This window comes from Penicillium arizonense (genome assembly GCF_001773325.1).
Source record: "Penicillium arizonense strain CBS 141311 chromosome Unknown PENARI_contig035, whole genome shotgun sequence".
Lineage (NCBI taxonomy): Eukaryota > Fungi > Ascomycota > Eurotiomycetes > Eurotiales > Aspergillaceae > Penicillium > Penicillium arizonense.
Genome location: NW_019173312.1, coordinates 117,161 through 138,415, shown reverse-complemented (window position 1 = coordinate 138,415; position 21,255 = coordinate 117,161). Strand labels below are relative to the sequence as shown.

Genomic DNA, 21,255 nt, shown 5'->3' with positions numbered 1-21,255 from the left:
CGCGCTGAACTGCTGCTTCACATCATCATTTTCAAAATGTCGGGGCATCACCATGACCATGACGGCCATGGCCACTGCCACGGTGAAGACCATGATCACTCCAACGATATCACTCCAGCCATCCAATCCCTGCTGTATTCTCAGATTGATTTCGGCCAGATCACCACTCTCAATGGTATTCCGATCCTTCAGAAACAGCCAAGTGAAGATGACCACTGACATTCAACCCGCGCGACAGAGTCCGTCCCCAAGGCCGGCGCAGCTATCGTGCAAAAGACCTGGGCCGAGCGACTGAACGACAAGCCCGAGCTCGAAAGCGATGCAGATGAGCAACTGCTCATGAACATCCCGTAAGCCCAATCCAATTCAATCCATCGCCAGCTCCATTCTTCTTTATCGTCCCTGGTGGTCGCATCTACCGCTCATCTCAAAAATTACAAACAAACCCCGCCATACCCCTCACCGTTATCGCAAACTCCAAAAAGCAAAAACTAACTCTTTGTCTTTCCCCAGATTCAACGGCCAAGTCAAAGTTCACTCCCTCCTTCTATATACCGCACCGACAATCTCCGCCCCAAAGACCGTAAAGCTCTTCAAGAACCGCGACGATCTGGACTTCTCAACTGCCTCGGAGCTCTCCCCGACCCAAACCATCGAGGTCCCGCAGCCCGTTCCTGGTGCTGATGTCTTTGAATTGCCGTTGAATCGCGCACACTGGAACGCGACTACCTCTGTCACTCTCTTCTTTGAGGATAACTGGAGTGATGGCGAGGAGGATGTTACGAAGGTTGGTTATGTTGGGTTTAAGGGACAGTTCTTGAAGTTGACGCGTGAGCCGATTAACTTCCTTTATGAGGCTGCTGCTAATCCCCAGGATCATGTTTCGATTCCTGGGGTTAATGGTGTTGGGCGTATTATGCCTGGTCAATAGTGCCCTTCGTCTGGGAGATAGTTTTTATGGGCTTGATGCTCTATATTTTGAGGCTGGGTCGCCGGTCATTATGATTAACGAGAATACCATTCTGCTTTGTACACTTCTTCAAGTTCTATGTTAGATGGAACCGGGTATAGATGGCTGAGATTATTGTCTTGGCAATCGTTTATACGCCTGTTGAGCAGAATACACTCTATACCCCATGTATTGACAAGTATAAGAAGCAAACCAAGGCCACCAACTCCATGAGCAAATGTCTACCAATGGATGTAGACAACTAAAAGCAGACTAAAAAGCCACCCAACGCCGCAAAATGCTCTGGATCAATATAATGCAATGCGCAACATGCATGTAATCAGAATCCCAATATACTCCAAATCAAGCAGGCAACGCCGTCCTCATCTCAGCCTTAGCCTTGCTCCTCTCACGACTAGACTCGCGCTCGGGTTCCGCTTCAACAGGAACAGGCACAGCAGTAGGCGGACTAGGCAAGACAACAGGTCCAGCAAGCTCCCGCTGCAAAGCTTCCAATTCATCCTCAACCTCGTCCTCATCCTGATTCGTCAAATGACCCGCCAGCATCTGACTCACCTCCTATACCAATTGTCAGCAATCCATACCCATACTCCAAATAACCACAAAACAACAAGGGAAACCATACCTCCTGATAAGCCCTCGCATCCTCCGTCTCCCCCATTAACCTCTCAACCCCCTCAATCCCACCCATCTCCTTATGAATCGTCTGCAGCACCGCCGTCCCCTGCTGCAATCCATACATCACATCCTTCTGCACAAGCGCGAACTCCACATCGCCCGTTAACTGCTCCAACTGCGCGAGCTGTCCGTCTGTTTTGGCTAGGAGGGATTCTTGGTATTTCTTGCGCCGCAATGCGAGTAGCGCACGCCGCCGGTCATCGCGTGCTAGGCATTCTTTCGCGATTGCTGTTTCACGGTCTGTTAGGACGGTTATCTTTCGTTGGTATTGGTGGAGTCTGTCGCGTTGGTTTTTAAGGTCGAGTATTGCCCTTTGGGTTGGCTGGTTAGTTTGGGGGCTTTGGCTTTGTTGTTGGTGTTGGTTGTTGCGTTGTTTGGTGGGGAAGAGGGGGGTCTCGTGAGGAGATGTAGATAGCTGTATATGGGTGTATGGGTGGGCTTGGGGGTAGATTGGGGGTTGTGTAAGGTGGGAGATGGAGGTGGGCTCACCGATCCTGGGCAGAGATCTTTTGTGAACTACTCGAGTTCCCCATGATGTTGGGGGAAGATAGAGAGAGAAGCAGCGAGGAATAGATAATAGATGATCCGGATGACGTGAGGATACCGGAGATGTAAAATACGGGTAATATTCCCGCTCTCTTTTTTTCTTCTTATCTACATACACACATCATGCCTGCAAGGAAGGGCAGGACCCTCAGTGCGGGCTTGGACCGTGAGGTAAGTATCTAGTTCAATTGCTACAGGTCTCTTTCTTACCAAACAGGTCTACCAAATTGTGCGCAAAATCATCGACGAACAACCCGAAACTGGGCGCATCCGCCTATCGGTGCCTGCGATTTTTGAAGTAATTAAAAAGTCGAACTCCAGTCTGAACCGCAAACCCAAGAGGCAGATTGAAGATAGTCTCGAGCGAGTGCTGGAAATTGTCAAGGCCGATCTTGGTGACGATGATGAGGACTCTATGGAGGGGGACTTTGAGGGTCTCGAAGAGCCTCCTGCTGCGGTATGCATGGCACACTCGTCTTTTTATGGAGGGAATATGCGTGCTAACTGCCACTGTCTAGGAACCCAACGGATTGAACCAAAGCATCGTCGGCTCGTGGGCTACAGCCAAACCTAAAAAGACCGAATCAACCGTCAGTGCGCCGACACCTACAGCCACCAAGCGACGAACAGGCGGAGGCGAATCTGCCTCCAAGCGCCGTAAGGGTGAGCCTGCCGATCGATCTCCGCCTACACATGTTAGTCTTGCGGATCTGGGTGGTCTGGACGAAGTGGTTGGGGAATTGGGTGATTTGGTGATCTTGCCCATGACCCGGCCGCAGGTGTATCTATCCTCGAATGTGCAGCCTCCACGCGGAGTTTTGCTACATGGCCCGCCGGGCTGTGGTAAGACACTGATTGCGAATGCCTTTGCAGCCGAGCTGGGTGTGCCGTTCATCTCGATTTCTGCACCCTCTGTTGTGTCAGGTATGTCGGGTGAATCTGAGAAAGCTCTGCGCGAGTACTTCGAGGAGGCAAAGCGACTTGCCCCGTGTCTGATTTTCATCGATGAGATCGATGCTATTACTCCGAAGCGTGAGAGCGCACAGAGAGAGATGGAGAAGAGAATTGTCGCTCAGCTCCTGACCTGCATGGATGAGATTGCTCTTGAAAAAACAGACGGAAAGCCCGTCATTGTTCTCGCAGCGACCAACCGCCCAGACAGTCTCGACGCGGCTCTCCGTCGTGGCGGTCGCTTCGACAAGGAAATTAACATGACTGTTCCCTCAGAACCAGTCAGAGAACAAATCCTCCGCGCTCTCACACGCAAAATGCGCCTGGCAGATGACATCGACCTGAAGACACTAGCCAAGCGAACCCCCGGCTTCGTCGGCGCCGATCTAAACGACCTAGTCTCAACCGCCGGCTCAGCAGCTATCAAACGCTACCTCGAAATCCTCAAGTCGAACAGCGGCGAAGAAATGGAAATGGAAATCGAAGGCGAAGACGAACTAAGCCCTAAAGTCCGCGAACTCCGCCGGCTAATCTCCCACGCAAAGGAATCCCCCATGGGCGAAGAAACAGAGATCGTCCTCGTCTCAAACGCAGACTTCTTCGCCGCACTCCCTAAAATCCAGCCCTCCTCCAAGCGCGAGGGCTTCGCCACCATCCCCGACACAACCTGGTCCGACATCGGTGCGTTGGGCGGCATCCGCGACGAGCTCGTCACGGCCATTGTCGAACCAATCAAGAACCCAGATGTCTATGCCAACGTCGGTATCACCGCGCCGACAGGCGTCCTCCTCTGGGGCCCACCCGGTTGTGGTAAAACCCTCCTCGCGAAGGCCGTCGCCAACGAGTCCCGCGCCAATTTCATTAGCGTCAAGGGTCCCGAGCTGCTCAACAAGTTCGTTGGTGAATCTGAGCGTGCGGTCCGCCAGGTCTTTGTTCGTGCTCGCTCTTCCGTGCCGTGTGTTATCTTCTTCGATGAGTTGGATGCTCTCGTGCCCCGTCGCGACGATACCCTCTCTGAGGCTTCCGCTCGTGTCGTTAATACCCTTCTTACCGAGTTGGATGGGCTGGGTAGTAGTCGCCAGGGTATCTATGTCATTGCCGCTACTAACCGGCCTGATATTATTGACCCGGCTATGCTGCGCCCTGGTCGTCTGGAGACACTTCTGTTTGTTAACCTTCCCTCGCCGCTGGAGCGTGTGGAGATTTTACAGACGCTGGTGCGGAATCTGCCTATTGAGTTTAGTGAGGATCTTCGCAGACTTGCGGAGGACTGTGAGGGTTTCAGTGGTGCCGATTTGGGCAGTTTGTTGCGCAGGGCTGGTTACTCTGCTATTAAGCGCAGGGATTCTATTAAGTTTGAGGATTTTGTTGCAGCAAAGTCTTTCATTCGGCCTAGTGTTACTGATTTGAAGAAGTATGAGAAGTTGAGGAGGGATTGGAGTGGTGGTGGTCTTTGAGTTCTGCTCCGATGTGCATACTTTTGCTTGGTATATACATGTAAAGATCTAGATCTAAGTTAGAAGGGTTTTTTTTGCTTTTGGTAGGGACAGATACCTGGATATTTGGTAATTGATCGAACTGGATCATTCTCGTTTCATGCTTTTGGTTACTACTTGACCACGATGTAACTAAGATCCAGCTACAAGTGGAGTAACATAAATATGGTTAAAGGTTCAAAACGACTTTTTATAAGTGACTATACAAAAGGAAATTATGCACAAAAGTAAAGAAAACGCCCAAAAAAAATGTCAGATATCATGCATCCACATCCCAACATTACATCCACAAGCGGCACGTTCCATCGGCACCGGCACTGACACACCATGCCTCGCGAGGATGCCAGTCGATATCCAGGACACCCAGCTCTCCAGTGATCTTGTGGCCCTTGAGAACCTTGAGAGGAACAATGGTAGCATTGCTGAGCATATCGCCAGTAACGCTGCCGTGGAAGATCTGCAAGGATCCATCGTCGGAAGCATCGGCGAACAGCGGGTAGCGACCACTGGGGTGGAACTTGACAGCGCGGATAGCCTTGCGGTGGTAGCGGAGGGTCTTGTAAGGGCGCTGGGAAAGATCCAGATCGTGCCAGAGGAGACGACGGTCGTAGGAACCGACGATGATGTTGTCGCCGCCTGAGGCGCTGGATGAGGTTGGGTGGATGTCGAAGGACGAGATCCAGCGGGCACCGGGCTGGAGAATTTTGACGAGCAACTGGCGCGACAGATCGTAGGCGCGGATAGAGCGCTGGTTGGCCACGAAGAGGATCGGTTTCGAGGGGTGGAAGTGTGCAGTCTGGGGGGGACCACCTCCCTTCAGGCGGCGGCGGAAGGGGAATTGCGTCAGATGCTTGGAGACGGTGTGGATGGAGATTGCTACGGAGGCCGGGGTCGAGGCGCCGGAGCATACTGTGACGAAGTAGTCGCCGCGGCGGTGCCATGAGATCGACTTAGGGACGTATTTGAGAGGGATGACCACGCAGACACCGGCGTCCAGGAGGGTGGACGAAGGACGGATCCATTGAGGGGGAGTGTTCTTCTTGCCTTCCTCTGAGGCACTAGGGGCGGGTTTGGATGCGGCGAAACCCCATCCTGCGTCGAGGATCTCCAGACTAGCCTTCTCAATCTCGGGGTCGACAATTGGGGGCACAGCGAGGAAGATGTCATCTCCCGAGGCGGCAGCGAGAATGACAGCATCCTTGCCCGGCCGCCAGCGGACCACGTTGACGGCATCCTCGTCGCTCAGCTTGACGCTCCACAGCTGGCGACCTGTGAGAAGTTCCCAGACACGGACGGTACCGTCATCGCCACCAGTTGCCAGCCAGATTCCTGTAGGATCCACGGCAACAGAGCGCACACGGCCCTTGTGACCGCGGAAGACTGTTGCGCAGGCAGTGGGGAATGGCTTGAGCTCTTCGGGGCTGGGCAGCTTGGGCAGGAGACTCTCGGGGTCGATGTTCAGCTTGCTACGGCGTACACGCGGAGCAAGGTACAGATCCAAGCAACGCTCGAACTTCTCCTGAACAAAGCTCTCGTATCCGGGAACCCGGCGCAGGGAGCCAAAGTCATTGGGAAGGAAATCCTTCTCACGGTCCTCAGGATCCATCTGCTCCCATTCCTTGCGCTCCTTGCTATCGGGCAGGTACTCGGCAGGCGGGTGATAACTCTCTTCGTAACCAGGTGGTGGCAACTTGGGTGCCGGAATATGCATGACGTGATCCGGTCGTTCGGCTTCGTCGGCCCACAGGTCGTAGTTGATGAGCTCCTCCTCCTTCTCGTCCTTCTCCTCGGGGGCCTTGTAAGGAAGAATGCGGCCCTCACGGATGGCCTTGACAAGCTTCATCACACGCTTCTGCTCGTGCTTGGAGGGCACAAAGCGGCGCTTGGGTTCGGGGGCTGCGCTCAAGGGCATGATTTCCTGCTGGCTACTGAACCATTCCACGAGGGGTTCGTATGGGTCGTAGCCATCGGAGGGAACCTCGTTCATCTGCACCTTACGCAACAGCTCCAGTTCCTCTTGGCTGAGCTCCAGGGGCTTTCCGGTCGCAGGATCTGTGAGACCAGTCCAGCCCTTGGGGATCTCAATGCTGTCCAGAAGCGCATCCAGGGCCTCGCCCTTGGCGGGACGCATAATCTTCTTTCCATTGATGTCGTAACCAATGTGAGGATACTCGTCGTAGAACTTCAGCGGGATGTTGCCAATGGTGTTGGCGTTCTCATCGGCCTCGGAGTATTCGGAGTTGTCATCCGGGTGGATTTCGTCGTAGAGGTAGCGGTCATTTCCATTGGCGTCCTTCACAATGCGGACGTTAGGTTCACCAGGAGCGGGCTTCCTGTCCTCCTCAGTGTCGGAGGGGATCTCATCACTGTCCAATTCCTCTTCTCCATCTTCCGAGTCGCTGAATTCGTCGACAACTTCAAAATCCGAGTCGCTTTCGTCTTCGCTCTCCGAAAGTTCGTTGGCGTTGTCCGACAAAGCTCCGTCCAGGTTTTCCTTGCTCAGCTCATCGCCAGAAAAGACACCAGCTTCCTCTTCCACGTCACGAGTGACAGCCTTGCGCTTCTTTGAAGCAGCCTTGGGGTTCATTTTGCCGTTCAGCAGATGTTGGTCTGTTGCCGTCGATCCAAGGTTTTTTTTTTAAGATAAATTTCGCGGCCCTCACCGCCCACATGACCGCCGTCTTATCGGCATCTATGACTTAAGCGTCAAATCTTCCACTTAGTTAGTTTCTCGAGACTCAACCTAAAGCGTCCAATGATGTCGGTCATGGCTGAATCTTGCAGAGGGGCGCCTGTACCTGTCAACCAGGCGTCCAGTGAACAAAAAAGACATGCGGCGTGCGACGAGTGCCGTAGGTTATCCTACAGAATACCCTTGCCTGGCCTTGACTGATCCGTCTGCTTGGACAGGGAAGCGCAAGCTCAAATGCTCTGGTGAATTATCAGGGTGCTCTCGATGCCTCAAACAATCGCTATGCTGCAACTATTCCTCCCAGAAACAAATGGGTCGGCCGCCAAAAAAGAGAGCGCGAACAGACGATGAGGGGCTTGAACCTTTGCCGCCTGGCGAGATATGGCCAAGTCCAGAGGACTCACAACAATCTTCAGTCGGGCCGACTCCTAATACAGGCGCCTTTCCAGACTCTGATCACCTTTGTCCTCTATTCTTCTGGACCCCTGGTGGAAATTCGCAGCAGTCACAACACGCCGCAGATCTATTAGCAGGTGACGAGGAGCACAACCACGCCTGGCCACCAGATGGTCTAAAACCTGCAAATCTGCCCGTCTTTCCATCCTCAAGCCCTTGGCCGGATTTCTCCACCGTCTCTGAAGCTACAGCCATGCCATTCCCCGTACCAAACCTTCAGAGCATGGACTCTCTACCGCTCTCTCCTCCAACATCTATCTCATCTGACGGTACTTTGTCTGGCTGTACATGTCTGTCCTACCTTTACCTATGCCTCAGTCACATATCATCCCTCGCCTCCTTCCCTGTCAACTCCCACACCCTATGCTCCCTATATATCGCCGCACGAACAGCACAAGACGTGATCCGCTGCCAAGAATGTCCAAAAGTATTTGCCACAGGCATGCAAAACACCATGTTTGTGGGGACGTTGTTAACAGTCGTTGCGGACTCGTGGCTGCGAGTCTCGCAGGCCGAGCCCGTCGAGCTGGGAAAGCAATCCGCAACACCAGAATACGTGGCTCAGGTACAACAAAGCCCCGATCCAACACAAGCCTGGAAGAGCTGGCTCCACCAGGTTGTTCGCCGTGCCATTATTGGCGGCCCTTTGGATCCCCGTGCTGTGGTTGGTTGTTCAGATCAGCTTGATCTGCTGTCCCTCATCAAAGAGGTCGAGCACCGTCAATGGCTCCGGCATCAACCGCAACAATCGCCTTGTTCTTCCAGTGCGATCCATAACTCGCCGCCAGAGCATGATCATCAAGAGAAAGAGCATCTCTGTCTTCGTGTGGTTGGTAGCGCCAGGCATGTGATTGCAAAATTCAACTTTGAGCCTGGTGATTACCCAGAAGGTGTTGACCCAGTCACGTTCAGGGATAAGATGGGCGAATAAGCTGGATAATGTTGTTGTATGATGTATGCTTTGACCTGGCTGTTTGATTACTTATGCGCATACCACATTACTACTGCCGAGGCAGTCAAAGATATTTATTGTTATATACCATTGGACATCTCTTACAGGGTTAAATCTACAATCTACAACTGGTATGGGGTTCGGGTTCCATGAGATCATTGACCATTTCATTAATTTTTGCTACAAGCATAAGTCTGAGTGAGAAAACTCCATTGTCACTCAATGCCAGTCCATGTACGCCAGATGTGAATATGAAGCAAGAAATGTAAAACCAATGGACAAAAGGTGAGATCACTCGTCGTCCTCGTCATCAACAACATAACGATTCTTCTTCCGGGCCGCCGGGGGGGTCTCAGATCGCCCTTGAGGTTCAGGTGCGGGCTTGCTTCGGGCAGCCTTTGCGGGAGCAACCTCATCATCAGCTTCACCCTCAGCGTCCATATCCTCATCCTCGAGCTCCTCTTCTTCATCTTCAATGTCTTCTTCTTCAACCTCTTCATCGCTACCAACCAAGAATCCATCGTCTTCGTCGTATTCGTCTTCACGGTTACGAGCGCCACGAGAGTAGTCCTCTTCATCATCGCTGTAGATCTCCCCACGGCGGTTTTGACGACGGGGCTTGGCACGAGGGCGAGTCGTAAGCAGACCACCATCTTCAAGAGCACCAACGCTTAGGCCGGTACCGTGGGAACGAGGAGCACCAGCGCGACGACCGCGGTCAGCCTCGCGGTCAGCAAGTTGTTGACGACGACGCTCGGCCTTGATAGCTTCTTTCTCCATTAGCTCGGCCCGTCTCTGAGCCAGTTCAGGGTCCTCCTTGGTATCGACGATAGGTGCTGAGCCATCCGCGGTCTGCTTGCTACCACGAGCAGCAGCAGCCAATGATTCTTGCAGTCGCTGAACGGCGTCGTCCGTCTCCAGGGTTGTTGGGAGGATAGTAAGACCATGTGTGACGTGCGAGGTCAGTCGGAACACTTGCGCTGCTTCCAATCCAGCTGCGAGATAAACGTGGGAGTCCAGCTTTGTGTCATAGTTTCCAGCCTTGTTGAGAGGTGCAAGAGGTTTGGATGCGATGCGGTATTGCTCGAGAGGGGCGGAGGCGAGTTGGAGGGTCACGGAGCCGTCTTCCCATCGGATCATGCGGGCATTTGACTGCAGAAGAGAATCGTTCTCTGGGTCCTTGCGCCAGCACAGGGATGTAGCGGCTTGCGAATAAGGTGGTGGGACATAGGTGGCAGGGTTGAATTCTTCGGCTTCCACTGAGAGGAAATCAGGGACGCGCATTGAGTAAACCTGCGGTAGGTTGTTAGATCAAGATTTAACAAGCTTGAGATAAAAGCTTCCCCTACCTCTCCATCATTGGTTGCTGGCACTGGAGCTCGCGCAAGGTCTAGGTCCTGAACATTGAAGATCTGCTCCTCGTCGGCGGCCTCGTCCATTCGGTCTTCGCGTCGGTCATAGCGGCCCTCATCGTCACCCGAATCAAGTTGCTCATCGTCTAGGTTGCGATGGTCATTGCTAGAAGTCTGTCAGTATTCAGCGCATTCTGTATTTGTCTGATATGCATACTTGATATCATCTAGTCCACCTTCCCCGTCCGAGCCGAAGAGATCAGCATCGTCATCTTCATCCATGTCGTTACCACCGGCATGATTCTCGGCACCAGAGTCATTGGCATTGCTGTGTGCGGGGCTTTCTGGGCCATTGCCAGCGCGGCCGGGGCGACGCACGCCCTCGTCGTCGGAAGACATGATGTGTTGTGTTGGAACTTTGCAGGAGTTTGAGGGTTTGACTTTATGAAAATGAGATAGAAGATAGAGCAAGCAGGGTATAAGTGTCAATGATCAATGGACAGAGGGAGATATCCCAGCGTATTAAGCATTGTAGCTCTCATTATTCACGAGTCAACTCCGGACACGGATTAAGAGAATCCCCGTTCCGGTCCTAATCTGGTCTAGTTCGGTTACGTCAGCTGCGATAAAGATATTCCGGTTCCGTTCTGAAACGGGGTTAGACTCCTATTGGCCCAGACCAAAAGGGGATCTCAACGTGTGGACATCTCACCGTCTCGTCTCTCGTTCCCGTTGTTTTTATTGTACTCAATCATTGCAGATCAATCTCACAATGGCGACTTTCTTCCAGAGCGTGTAAGTATTGCGCGCCTTCGTTGGCCATTGTTATCGGCCGTTGACCGTCTCTTTCACCTTTAACCCCCCTCATACTGCACGAAGCAGACCCGGCGCCACAAACACAAACAGTATCCTGGTCCCCAAAGTCTAATGGCTACGACATCCTGCTTTATTTTATCGGCATTTGCACACTCTTATTTGATCTTTCCAACCTCGTCTCGTTTTAATCACAGCTACCCCTCGCCACAACCGCTAACTTTATCTTGAATATAGTCGCCAAGGCTTTGGCCGGGGAGGAAACAATAAGAACAATAACCCCCCGAAAAGTCCAGCACAGCCTCCTGCTTCCCAGGGCCATCAAAGCAACATGTCGAATTCTCCTTCGCTGTCGAACAGCCTGTCGATCGATAACCTCGCCAACGATCCCGAGGGGCCCAAGTACTTCTTCCAGGAGAAGTATGCCCCACTGAACGTGAGGGGCAACTTCTTGACCCTGTGTGCCTGTCCTAAGAATGTGGAGCTCGGCGAGTGGCTGGCTCACCAGAGTAAGCTACGTGGAAGCTCGGATCGAGAGTGGGGATGCTGATGTATATCTACAGTTGTTGAACAATATCGTCTACTCCACGGCATGCTCCAGGTTATCCAGGAGGTGAACAGCGTCAATGGTCATTCCATTTGCAATGAAACCACTTGTCCGACGATGTCTGCTGGGCGGTATGTGTATACGGCGGGGTAGATCACGAACTGGGCTAACAATCCCGAAGGCTCACCTACACCTGGCTGGTTGACGGCCGCGCTGCCAAAATCTCGGCCCCCAAGTTCATCAACCGTGTCGAGAAGTGGATCGTAAGCAAGATCCATGACCCCGTTATGTTCCCCACCGAGAAGGTGTCTGGTACTCCCGAAACATCTGCCGTCAAAGAGGCCAATGGCACACCGACAACTCCATCAGACCCTGCCAACCCAGCCTCCGATGACTGGATTGGCAAGACTAGCGGCTTCCCGCAAACCTTCTACAAGGACTGCCAGGGAATCATGAAGCAGATGTTCCGCTGCTACGCCCATCTCTACCATGCTCACTGGCTGAACCCCTTCTGGCACATTAATAAGCACGATGTCCTCAACATGTGCTTTGTTCACTTTGTGACCGTCTCCAAGTACTATCAGCTCGTCTCCGATAAGGAGATGGAGCCCATGCAGCCTCTGATTGACCTGTTCATCAAGCAGCAGCGGGTTCCCCCAGAGGCGCTTAACGGCGGCCACTGGGCTCAGGCTCAGCAGGCCTCTACTTGAGCTCCGCTGGTCTGGAGCGCATTTTTTTATTGACGACTATGACATGTCCTCTAACCTGGCGTTGGGCCGCGCTGTCTCACTACGTGTTCTGCTTTCTTCCGCCATTCGGGAAAACGGATGGATTTGCGATGATACAACAGAGAGTCAGGGCTTTGATTGAGCATTTAGCATGCGCTTTGAATATTTACCTTGATCTTGCATATCTTATCTTCAGCATCAGCTGGTCATGGTTGCACGTTTTATTAACTACTCATTGCAATACAATTTCATCGGGATAATTGATATTCCATGGCATAAAATTGGGCGTGTCCTCATTCATGTAATCGGACTCGTTTGATTCGAGCGCGTTGACGCTGCCAGCTTGACTGAGCAGGCTTTAGACTGGGTGTCCGTTGTTTGGTTGTTTCTGAGCCTCAATAATCTCGGCTTGGGCAGTGAAGGTACAGTATGGTCGATGTGAAACATAGCCACTTGACACTAGCCGATCATCGATCCACAAGCGAATGCAGTAAAGCGCCTGTAAAGGGCAGTTGCCAAGAGCCGGTGGTACTGTAGATAATGCTCTGAGGGAAGGGAGCAATGCGAGCAATCTCATAGAAGCCAGCACCGCAATGATCCACTAGTTTCTTCACAGGTAGACTCCATCTTCCCCACCTTCGCCCTGGCTCTGGCCCTCAGTTGCATTCTGAGTCGCACCGGTACCTCCATCGCCATTGCCAGTGCCATTCGTCACCGGCGCAGTGGGGTCATTCTTCAGCTGATCAAGCTCAATCCACGGCAGTCCACGGTTCTCAACCTCAGTCTTCAGCAACGCGATTCGATCATTCATGGAGACAGCCACATCCTCATTCTCTTTGACATAAGTCTCCAGCTCTTTCTTTTCTTCCTCTGAGTCGCAACTTTCTAACAAGAATGCGCGCAGCTCGGCGTTGGAGCGGTGCAGGTGAGTGATGGAGTTGGTAAGCTCGGAAACTTTGCTGTAGAGTACGGCAAGTGGGAGCTCTTTGATTGCTTCTGCAAAGGCTCCGGGCGTTATTGGGAGGGATTCGGTGGACATTTTGGGTATGTTTTGAGGTGTGGAGGGGAGAAGATGAGGTTGATTTGGTTATCATCACGTGTTGGCTTTATAGTGTCGCGGAGTACGGAGTATACGAAGTAGAGGATGTGTACTTATGTGTACAATGATTGAAAATTCTAGATACAGCACGAGATCTACATAAAACTACACCATATATCATGTATTATACTACTTCTATTTAAGTTAAATGCTGTTGCTACGCAGCTTGGACAGTCAGTTCGCTACTATAGCTGAGATCTCGGAACAACTCCCCAGCCGTGGGCCCATCGAAAAACATCTCGCAACCACCAACATACACCTGGCTGATTCCGAGATATCGCTCTCAAGTCTCAGGATATGAGCAATGCGGTCTGGGTCGCATGGCGGGTTCCATGCATGGGGCTCCGCGCCTCTGTGCTGCCCCCGGTGACATTCCGCCCTGCCTGTCGCGATCTCCGCATTACCCCATGGCGCATGTTCAGCACTTCGCAGCGCCCATTAGGGGTGCTGAACCCCGTGTCCCGACTAAACGCACCCCTCTCCCGACCAGTATCTCCTCCGTTCTTCTCTCAACAACTCGCTCCGTCTGTTCCCCGCCGATTCAAAAGGACCGTCGCCCCCAATCCAAAATCAGATCCGTCGGAGGTCCATCCCCGCAAGAAGCCCTTCACCGATGCCGAAGTCAGAGCCATATTTGGACGCTCCGGTCTCTCCACGAAACTGGCTAACCGCATCCTTGCCGTCTTGCATGCGCACCGTCTGGCCGGTACACTCGACGCAGACTTGCCAGTTGACATCAAACGCACCGTCGCCCAGCACCAGATTGATACTGCTCTGGACTGGCTTCGACGTGAATACCCGGTTGACGAGGATGCCGCTATCATGGTCCGCATTGAGCGCGAGGAGCGTGAGGAGGAAGAGAAGCTCATCCGCCGCGCTGAAAAGCTAGGCCTGTACAAGCCCCAGAGCGGTTCTTATGATGCTGAACTCGGCGAGGAAGGCTCTCCTTACGGAAGGAGTGTCCTCAAAGAAGGCCGTGAGCAGAATGAGAAGCGTTTGCTGGCGGAGCAGGAACGTAAGCGTCAGGAATGGCTTGATGGTGAAAAGGAAGAGCAGGAACGGTTGAAGCGTCAATTTGGCGAGAATACTTCCCTGCAGCAGTATCAAGAGGCTGCTCTCACTGAAGGTATGTAGCTTGGTCTCTGGTTGGTTACAATTGGTATTAACGGTTTTATAGCTCGCCCTCGTGCCGATCCTGCCCTAAGGCCATATCTCGCTTGGGTTCAGAAGCATCACATTGCTGGTACCCATGAGACACCCGAAACAGTGAACATTACTACGGTAAGGATTTCCTATTTGCTTCGAGGATTTTATCGTTAATCACGCTGGCAGGCTCAACGTCTACTCGCTCCGCTTCTATTCACTATCGTGACTCTTGGACTTTGCTATGCCTTTACTCAATACTATGAGTTCCCGGCACGAAAGGACCGTTTCATGCCGGATATCCCTCCCGCTGTGGCGACTGTGGGAGCCATTGTTGGAGCTAATCTGGCTGTTACTCTTCTTTGGAAATACGTCCCTCCATCGTGGAGATTGCTCAACCGTTACTTCGTGATCGTTCCGTACTACCCTAGTTCACTTGGCATGATTGGGAGTGTTTTTAGTCACCAGACCTGGAGACATCTCGGAACGAACATGATGGTCCTGGCACTTATGGGTACTCGAGGTAAGCAGAGTGGGCTTCCCCCACGAGAAAGGATATACTAACCATTTACTGTGCCATAGTCCACGACGAAATTGGCCGCGGGAATTTCTTGGCTATCTACTTTGCCTCGGGTGCGGTGGGATCCATCTTCTCGTTGACACGCAGTGTTTTACTCGGCCGTCTGGGTATGACCTCCCTCGGAGCCAGTGCCGCAACTAGCGGTATCGTCGCCGCATGGTGCATGTCCCATTTCGAGTATGTCCTCTACTGTCTTTTGTGTTCATTTGCAAGGACATGACTAACCCTGCCTAGTGACAAAATCACAATGTGGATTCTTCCCCACGAGCTACGAGAGAAAATCTGGACTCACGGTTGGGTTTTCCTCGCTTGTTTGGTTGGCACTGAGGTCTTCAGCTTGCTGGCTCCTGCGCGCTTCTTCCGAGTGTTCCCTCTTTCTCGACTGACCAAGATGGACCACGCCGCTCATCTGGGTGGATATGTTGCTGGTGCGGGATGTGGATATTCTCTAATGAAAAAGAAGGAGCGTGAAAGGAAGGCTAGAGAGTCCAAGTGGTTCTGATCTATGAATGTTGATATGGTTCTCTAGATCTTCCGGTCAACACTTATGGACGTGGCTATTCTATATTTTGTATTATACTGGTGTTACTACGGCTGAATCTAGTCTTTATACTACTCATTTACTTATGCTGTGTGTTTTTGTACCCTGTTTTCATTCAAATAAATTCAATGCGCCGAACCGTCTATGAAAAATGTCGATCTGAAAATGTCAATCTGATCTTTGGGTCTTTGTTTCCCATTCGATACCCTCTCCATTCTAGCTACCCTCCATCTCTACATCCTTCAGTTTAGCGGCCCTATCCTGGCAATCACTCTCAATGAGATCATCCAATTCCGCATACTGAATTCCACGCTCCTTCAGGAGCGTATCGACGTCGTTGTCACCTAAATCGCCATCATACACAGCCTTAGTCATTGTCTCCCATCGATCAATGCACTGGGGGATGCGCTCAGCCTGGCCGAAGCGGGCTGCGATAGGAGCTAGAATTTCAGTGGGTTGGCGGTGTCTGGGGGCTACCTGCATGCTGTTAAAAAGATTAGTCAAGTCTTCCAATACTTCACCAGCCTTTGGAAGGCTCTCTTGTACCTCCGGGTAAGCTACGCCTCCATCGGCACGAAGAAGGCCCCATAGTTTCGACCACCGCGACCAAAAATCCGTACGGCACGCTTCATATTCCTTGTCATCCGAGTGAGGACCTTGAAGTCTTCCAGCCACCTCCTCAACCCGAATCGAAGCCTCCATTATCTCTTCGTTCTCTTTGTGATGAGGCTTAGCGTGTTCAGAAACCAAGAATCCAGTATAGGAAAGAAGTCTTGCCACTTCTGTGTCTCTGTCACTTACCTTCGTAGTGAGTGAAGGGTTAGTAAGGTCAGCAATGTCAGTAGCAGGAGCCGGGGGAGGTACATCACCAAAGCAGACCGGGTATTTACGCACCTTAGTCGCGTCCTCACTTGGGAGAACTACCTGTGTAGGGATAATCATCGAGTCTTCCATATCAAACCTAGGATGACTATGCCAGAGGGCCTCTCGGTCAACACGCATCTTGCGAGATCCAATCTGGATAGAGAAGAATTCTGCGAGATACTCTGCCTCTTCGTAGATGCTCTTTCTATCCTGTCCTTCTCTGATAGGGACTGGCATGCAGAGCCATCCGCCAGTGGTGTGGTGCAGGGGCTCATTGGCGATGAAGCAATCGCCATCTGAGATGCAATCGGTCACATATTCGAGGAGCTCTCTGTCGTTTCTGTGTCTGATGTCGGGGTTGTCCATGCGTCCTGGGGTAGACACTGCTACCCACCAGACGCCATCGGTGGGCTCCGGGTAGTGTTCGCCATCTTGACCGTTGTTAACATGGATGAACATGCTCTTTGCCGCCATGCTGGCTGGTTGTGTTGATGTCACAGGTTGACTAACGATGTCTATATGTTAGTTGTGAATTGCCTTGAGGCGAATGATGAGAATTTATTGTGATATTGTGATGTTATGATGAGGTGGTGGTCAAAAGAGCTGGCAAAATTGTATGCTTTTATATTCCAATTAAGACATCTGCACTGCTCATTTGGGTACTCTTACCTTTGTGCTTGGGTTAACCCAAAGGGCTTTCTCCTAAAACAATGGGCTTTCTCCTAGAACAATGGCTTTCTCCGAGCCTTTGACTAGCCTTGAGCCTTGAAAGCCCTTTACTCGAACAATTTATTATAGATGAAACGCGGCCTTGTCCGATGTTGGTACGCACAAAATAACAAGAATACAACCGCTTTCTTCCTTTCAATATTCATCCGCCTTCAAGACTACAAACCCATTATAACTTGAGCTTCGAATCACCAAGGAACATTCCAATAAAGAGTTTGTGGCAGATACCCTTTGTTTTCATTGTCTAGTCCTCGACTCGAACCTCAAAGGTAATTACCTACAAGTTCTCGAATTTGGAAAACCTTGAAATAGAATGTTTCTTTGGGTTTATTATTTTCAATGCCATGAAGATACCATGGCTCCTAGTCTGGGGTTTGTTCGTCTGGATTATAAATTTACCAATGATCCCATACTAGGGGGATACAACCACTTTATTCATTTCACACGCTTCATTCACACAGTGAGTTACCCATTTACTACTCTGTTCTACCATTTTACGAGCTTTGTTAGACATCCTGCAGTGGCGACTATCTTAGTTCTCATCGTACGTACCGGACAGCTATCTGTGCTCTACTACCTCCTACATAGTCATTTTCTCCTATACCAAGGAGATACAACCACTGTCTTCTCTGATCCCGTTTTCAGACCACATAGTGTCTCTGTCCTTAACGGGCTACTATACGACTTTTACAAACTTGTCAAAAAGGTTATCGCTCTGATATATCAAAAGCAAGTATCCACTGTGTCAGAATCCGCAACTATGATGAGCCGCAAGTCCTCCCACACTGTCACTATGACCAAGCCCCGCCGCATTACTTTGTTGGAAACCTCTAACCCTAAGCCTTCCAGTGCTAAGACTACGGAAGGAAACTTGACCTATGCAGAGCGCCTCAATATTTATATGAACCACCCTTGGGGACTGGTTGACTACCATATGTACCTCACACACATTGAAAGTCGTAGAGATGAGATCAACCGCTCGAAGGAGTGCCATCTCCTTGAGACTGGTGGATTTACCCAGGTAACACTCACCGAAGAGCTAACCTCCGAGAAGATTCCCACAGGCACGAACCCAACAATAGTATTTGTGAGTCTCCCCGTCCCTAAGGTAGGCAACAGATTCGACAACACCAAGCTGGTGCTAGGCTTCGATCTGGCAACCTTCAATCTGCAAGGTTATCTCGTCGAGTCTGAGACCCCACTCGATGACTACAAGGACCTCCATAAGGCATGGAACAAGGGTCGGCTAATGATCGATATGCACGCTCACAAACTCCTGGGTATTGTGGACCACACCATGCAGAATGAGACTGAGGTTCTTGAGACCGGCATGCTACGCCACTATGGCGAGAATAAGCTTGAGTTTCATGCTGGGTTTGATATGGTCATTGTCATTCAGTTCCTGCAGTTCTTGGATGACCATGCCGATCTTCTCTTCGAGGATGGCGAGTGGTTCCGTGAGAAGTATACACATTTCCAGGATGATATGCGCGAGATTATTGCTGCTAGCTCGCGTAGCTCGTGGTTTGCTGCTAACGATGGGTTGGCTGTTGGGCAGTATCGCCAGAAGGAGATTAAGAATGTCGTTGTTTCTGGTCTGTTCTATAGCCAGACTGTTGACAGCTTGGAGCAACCTGTTTCCAATAAACAGGCTTTGGAGGCCATCAAGGCTGTTCCATATGATGCTGAAAGGGTTTCTAAGCTGAGTGCTCATGCCAAACTTATCGATATGGGAGCCTGGCTTGCTTGAACCTGCTATTTATGTCAGTGAGTTTTAATTATTTCTTTATCAGTGTTTCATAAATCCAATTCTTTCGGAAATATAATCGTTTAATATCGTAGTTATTTGTAGGCCGTTAAATTTGTAAAGGATTATTTGGTTAGGTCAGGTAGCAGTTCTCATGTATCGAGGATCGAAGGAGAGGAAACTGCCCTTGTATGGAAACATATTCCATACAATTGAGCCTCTCTGGGCAAATTCTGCAGCTATTGTAGCTTCATGAAACAACGCTATATTGAAGACAAACATTTTTTGGGGTTAAAAACTGCAGTGAACCAACAAGTGCCAAAGGATATCGTCAATTTGGAATCTCATAACCAACTTGTGAGGTGGCTTGTCGAAGAAATAAATCAAAATCTCAATAGTGTTGTCGTCCAATTTGACTGGGTCCAGGTACATGTCTTGAGATCATCTCAATATGGTTCAACCCTTAAATAGCGGCTCAAATAGATGTATCTTTTGTTCTCCTTTTCCGAGATTTCTGACCTTGGCCTAGTACTGTAGATGTGCCATCGTAATGATTCGGACCTGTCTTGTTTGCGAGTTAAAAAAATTTCGAGCCTCTTCACTATTTAACGTTCAGGTTCGGGGTATAGTGAACGGATGATGGTGGCAGTGCTGGCTGTGCAGTGTATCTTGCGTTGATGATCAGGGCTTCACCAAATTACATATTGAAAGTTGGCTTCTGATACGAGTTAGGAGATCATCAATTAGAGTGTCTGGTGAGATCTGCTTCTTTTGATTTGCCCTAAACGAGCGGCGCACGCAGGTAGGTGGTGCAACTCCAAACACGATAATAAGTACATGCATGGCAAATCTCGACCTTGTGTGAATCTAGAAGTGATCAGAAATAAAATAAAATAAAAAGCATTAGACCGCAAAGCAAGTTATCAATAGCGTGGTCACCATATATATATTCTGAAGCCAATGGTTGAAAAATATAGTGTATCTCTTTAAAGAAAACAATATACTCCGTAAGATTGGTTTTTTATAAATACAGTATTGCACAAAGAAATAGTGTCAATGAGCTTTAGTTTATAGTTATAAGAAGTAAGACCACCAAAATTCATATTTAGTCTGGCCGTTGCAGTTTAACGTTCACTAAATGGATTTTGGCTTATGGTACCACATAGTGGATATAACTTTCACCAATTCGGGGGTATGGCGCAATTGGCAGCGCGTGTGACTCCAGTTCACAAGGTTATCTGATCGAGACGGGTTACCCTCAAATTTCTTTTTGGTCGTTTTTTGCCCCCCAATGATGCATATTCACGTGACACTCCTTTATCCTCATCCACACCATAGAGACCTTATTTTTTTTTGTATACATGTGGACTCTGAACATATAAACCTGAATTTGACATCTTCCCGAATATATATGAAGTTAGTTGCCAATAAAAATGAAGTGATGCTTTTGATCATTGCCCAGTCAACTGGTGTTGCGTGATGGTGTCAAAACTGGCCTCGCTTATCAACCAATTGGGGGTGTGGCGCAATTGGCAGCGCGTGTGACTCCAGTTCACAAGGTTATCTGATCGAGACGGGTCACCCTCAATTTCTTTTTTGTTTTCTATTTTTTTAATATCCTGCGTGTCTGATACATGAGTGGAGGGCTATCTTTATGTCTCGAGACTTGAGTATTTTTTATTTCAGGGCTGCTTTACCAGGATCCAAAGACTAAAGAACATATCCGAGCAAGAAAGTCAACTCTATACACGGCATATTAACAGCCCAAGGCGAATTCCCTATAAAAAACCGCATGTCCCTTGACGATAACGTTAAATCCCAGAGCACTAAGGCTAACGTCTATCTTATTCTTCCCAGACCATCTGAAACACTCCTAGCCCAATAATGACACCGGAAGAGTAGAAGTAGATATAAGTTGTGTTATTTCTAGCTGGTATTTTGCCTGAGAAGATAGAAATATGGGTTACCCCATTGAGGGACAACGGCTCACCGGCATCGTTACTGCACGATGTGGAGGACGGATGGTCTCCCCGCCAATGGACTGTCAATTAGCCCTAACTATGACTTCAATCATCATTGGCCCTAGCCTAGCTATTTACATTTCTCAAGTGCGTAATCCCGGTCATGATAGCCTTGAGATTTGCCAGCCAAAGAAGTAGCTAGCGGGTCCTTTCGGCAGAAGAAAAGCTTGGTTTTGCTTCTGTGCGAGGTTAAAAAAGGGTAAAAAGGTGAAAAGAAACACAGCATACGAATATCTACTCTTTTACACTTATATTGTGCCGTGGGTAGAAGACCTAACTACTTCCAAAAAGAAAACTTAACCTAACCCCCAGCTTGAACTTAAGCAAACTTCTCTATTCCTATTTACAGT

General features: G+C 50.2%; 11 protein-coding genes across 11 annotated transcripts; 6 read left to right on the top strand and 5 right to left on the bottom strand.

Annotated features, from left to right (window-relative positions):
- Positions 1-36: 36 nt before the first annotated feature.
- PENARI_c035G12040 (PITH domain-containing protein) lies at positions 37-931 on the top strand (the record flags this gene model as incomplete). The annotated part of the gene is made up of 3 exons (XM_022636833.1): positions 37-175; positions 239-350; positions 514-931. The coding sequence occupies 3 exons, from the start codon at positions 37-39 to the stop codon at positions 929-931; spliced, it is 669 nt and encodes a 222-aa protein (XP_022483373.1).
- Positions 932-1,312: 381 nt separating this feature from the next.
- PENARI_c035G05289 (ESCRT-III subunit protein VPS20) lies at positions 1,313-2,181 on the bottom strand (the record flags this gene model as incomplete). The annotated part of the gene is made up of 3 exons (XM_022636785.1): positions 1,313-1,528; positions 1,596-1,959; positions 2,138-2,181. The coding sequence occupies 3 exons, from the start codon at positions 2,179-2,181 to the stop codon at positions 1,313-1,315; spliced, it is 624 nt and encodes a 207-aa protein (XP_022483376.1).
- A 136-nt stretch (positions 2,182-2,317) lies between these two features.
- Positions 2,318-4,602, top strand: PENARI_c035G02909 (putative AAA family ATPase/60S ribosome export protein Rix7; the record flags this gene model as incomplete). The annotated part of the gene is made up of 3 exons (XM_022636771.1): positions 2,318-2,365; positions 2,412-2,651; positions 2,713-4,602. 3 exons carry the CDS (start codon positions 2,318-2,320, stop codon positions 4,600-4,602), a joined length of 2,178 nt encoding a protein of 725 aa, XP_022483387.1.
- A 319-nt stretch (positions 4,603-4,921) lies between these two features.
- On the bottom strand, positions 4,922-7,228 carry erb1 (ribosome biogenesis protein ERB1; the record flags this gene model as incomplete). Its single annotated transcript, XM_022636788.1, has 1 exon — positions 4,922-7,228. The coding sequence occupies one exon, from the start codon at positions 7,226-7,228 to the stop codon at positions 4,922-4,924; it is 2,307 nt and encodes a 768-aa protein (XP_022483354.1).
- A 171-nt stretch (positions 7,229-7,399) lies between these two features.
- Positions 7,400-8,720, top strand: PENARI_c035G08492 (Zn(II)2Cys6 transcription factor rglT; the record flags this gene model as incomplete). Its single annotated transcript, XM_022636806.1, has 2 exons — positions 7,400-7,493; positions 7,552-8,720. The coding sequence occupies 2 exons, from the start codon at positions 7,400-7,402 to the stop codon at positions 8,718-8,720; spliced, it is 1,263 nt and encodes a 420-aa protein (XP_022483338.1).
- A 312-nt stretch (positions 8,721-9,032) lies between these two features.
- Positions 9,033-10,492, bottom strand: PENARI_c035G10675 (Paf1-complex subunit LEO1; the record flags this gene model as incomplete). The annotated part of the gene is made up of 3 exons (XM_022636823.1): positions 9,033-10,034; positions 10,091-10,259; positions 10,311-10,492. 3 exons carry the CDS (start codon positions 10,490-10,492, stop codon positions 9,033-9,035), a joined length of 1,353 nt encoding a protein of 450 aa, XP_022483315.1.
- A 373-nt stretch (positions 10,493-10,865) lies between these two features.
- On the top strand, positions 10,866-12,163 carry PENARI_c035G11733 (Mob1/phocein family protein; the record flags this gene model as incomplete). Its single annotated transcript, XM_022636831.1, has 4 exons — positions 10,866-10,888; positions 11,144-11,415; positions 11,470-11,584; positions 11,635-12,163. 4 exons carry the CDS (start codon positions 10,866-10,868, stop codon positions 12,161-12,163), a joined length of 939 nt encoding a protein of 312 aa, XP_022483342.1.
- Positions 12,164-12,791: 628 nt separating this feature from the next.
- Positions 12,792-13,220, bottom strand: PENARI_c035G08782 (uncharacterized protein; the record flags this gene model as incomplete). The annotated part of the gene is made up of 1 exon (XM_022636810.1): positions 12,792-13,220. One exon carries the CDS (start codon positions 13,218-13,220, stop codon positions 12,792-12,794), a length of 429 nt encoding a protein of 142 aa, XP_022483328.1.
- Positions 13,221-13,616: 396 nt separating this feature from the next.
- PENARI_c035G07310 (rhomboid protease PCP1) lies at positions 13,617-15,505 on the top strand (the record flags this gene model as incomplete). The annotated part of the gene is made up of 5 exons (XM_022636801.1): positions 13,617-14,406; positions 14,458-14,561; positions 14,613-14,946; positions 15,006-15,180; positions 15,238-15,505. 5 exons carry the CDS (start codon positions 13,617-13,619, stop codon positions 15,503-15,505), a joined length of 1,671 nt encoding a protein of 556 aa, XP_022483370.1.
- Positions 15,506-15,760: 255 nt separating this feature from the next.
- PENARI_c035G03020 (uncharacterized protein) lies at positions 15,761-16,882 on the bottom strand (the record flags this gene model as incomplete). The annotated part of the gene is made up of 1 exon (XM_022636772.1): positions 15,761-16,882. The coding sequence occupies one exon, from the start codon at positions 16,880-16,882 to the stop codon at positions 15,761-15,763; it is 1,122 nt and encodes a 373-aa protein (XP_022483348.1).
- A 610-nt stretch (positions 16,883-17,492) lies between these two features.
- On the top strand, positions 17,493-18,887 carry PENARI_c035G09630 (uncharacterized protein; the record flags this gene model as incomplete). Its single annotated transcript, XM_022636817.1, has 1 exon — positions 17,493-18,887. One exon carries the CDS (start codon positions 17,493-17,495, stop codon positions 18,885-18,887), a length of 1,395 nt encoding a protein of 464 aa, XP_022483374.1.
- Positions 18,888-21,255: the final 2,368 nt, after the last annotated feature.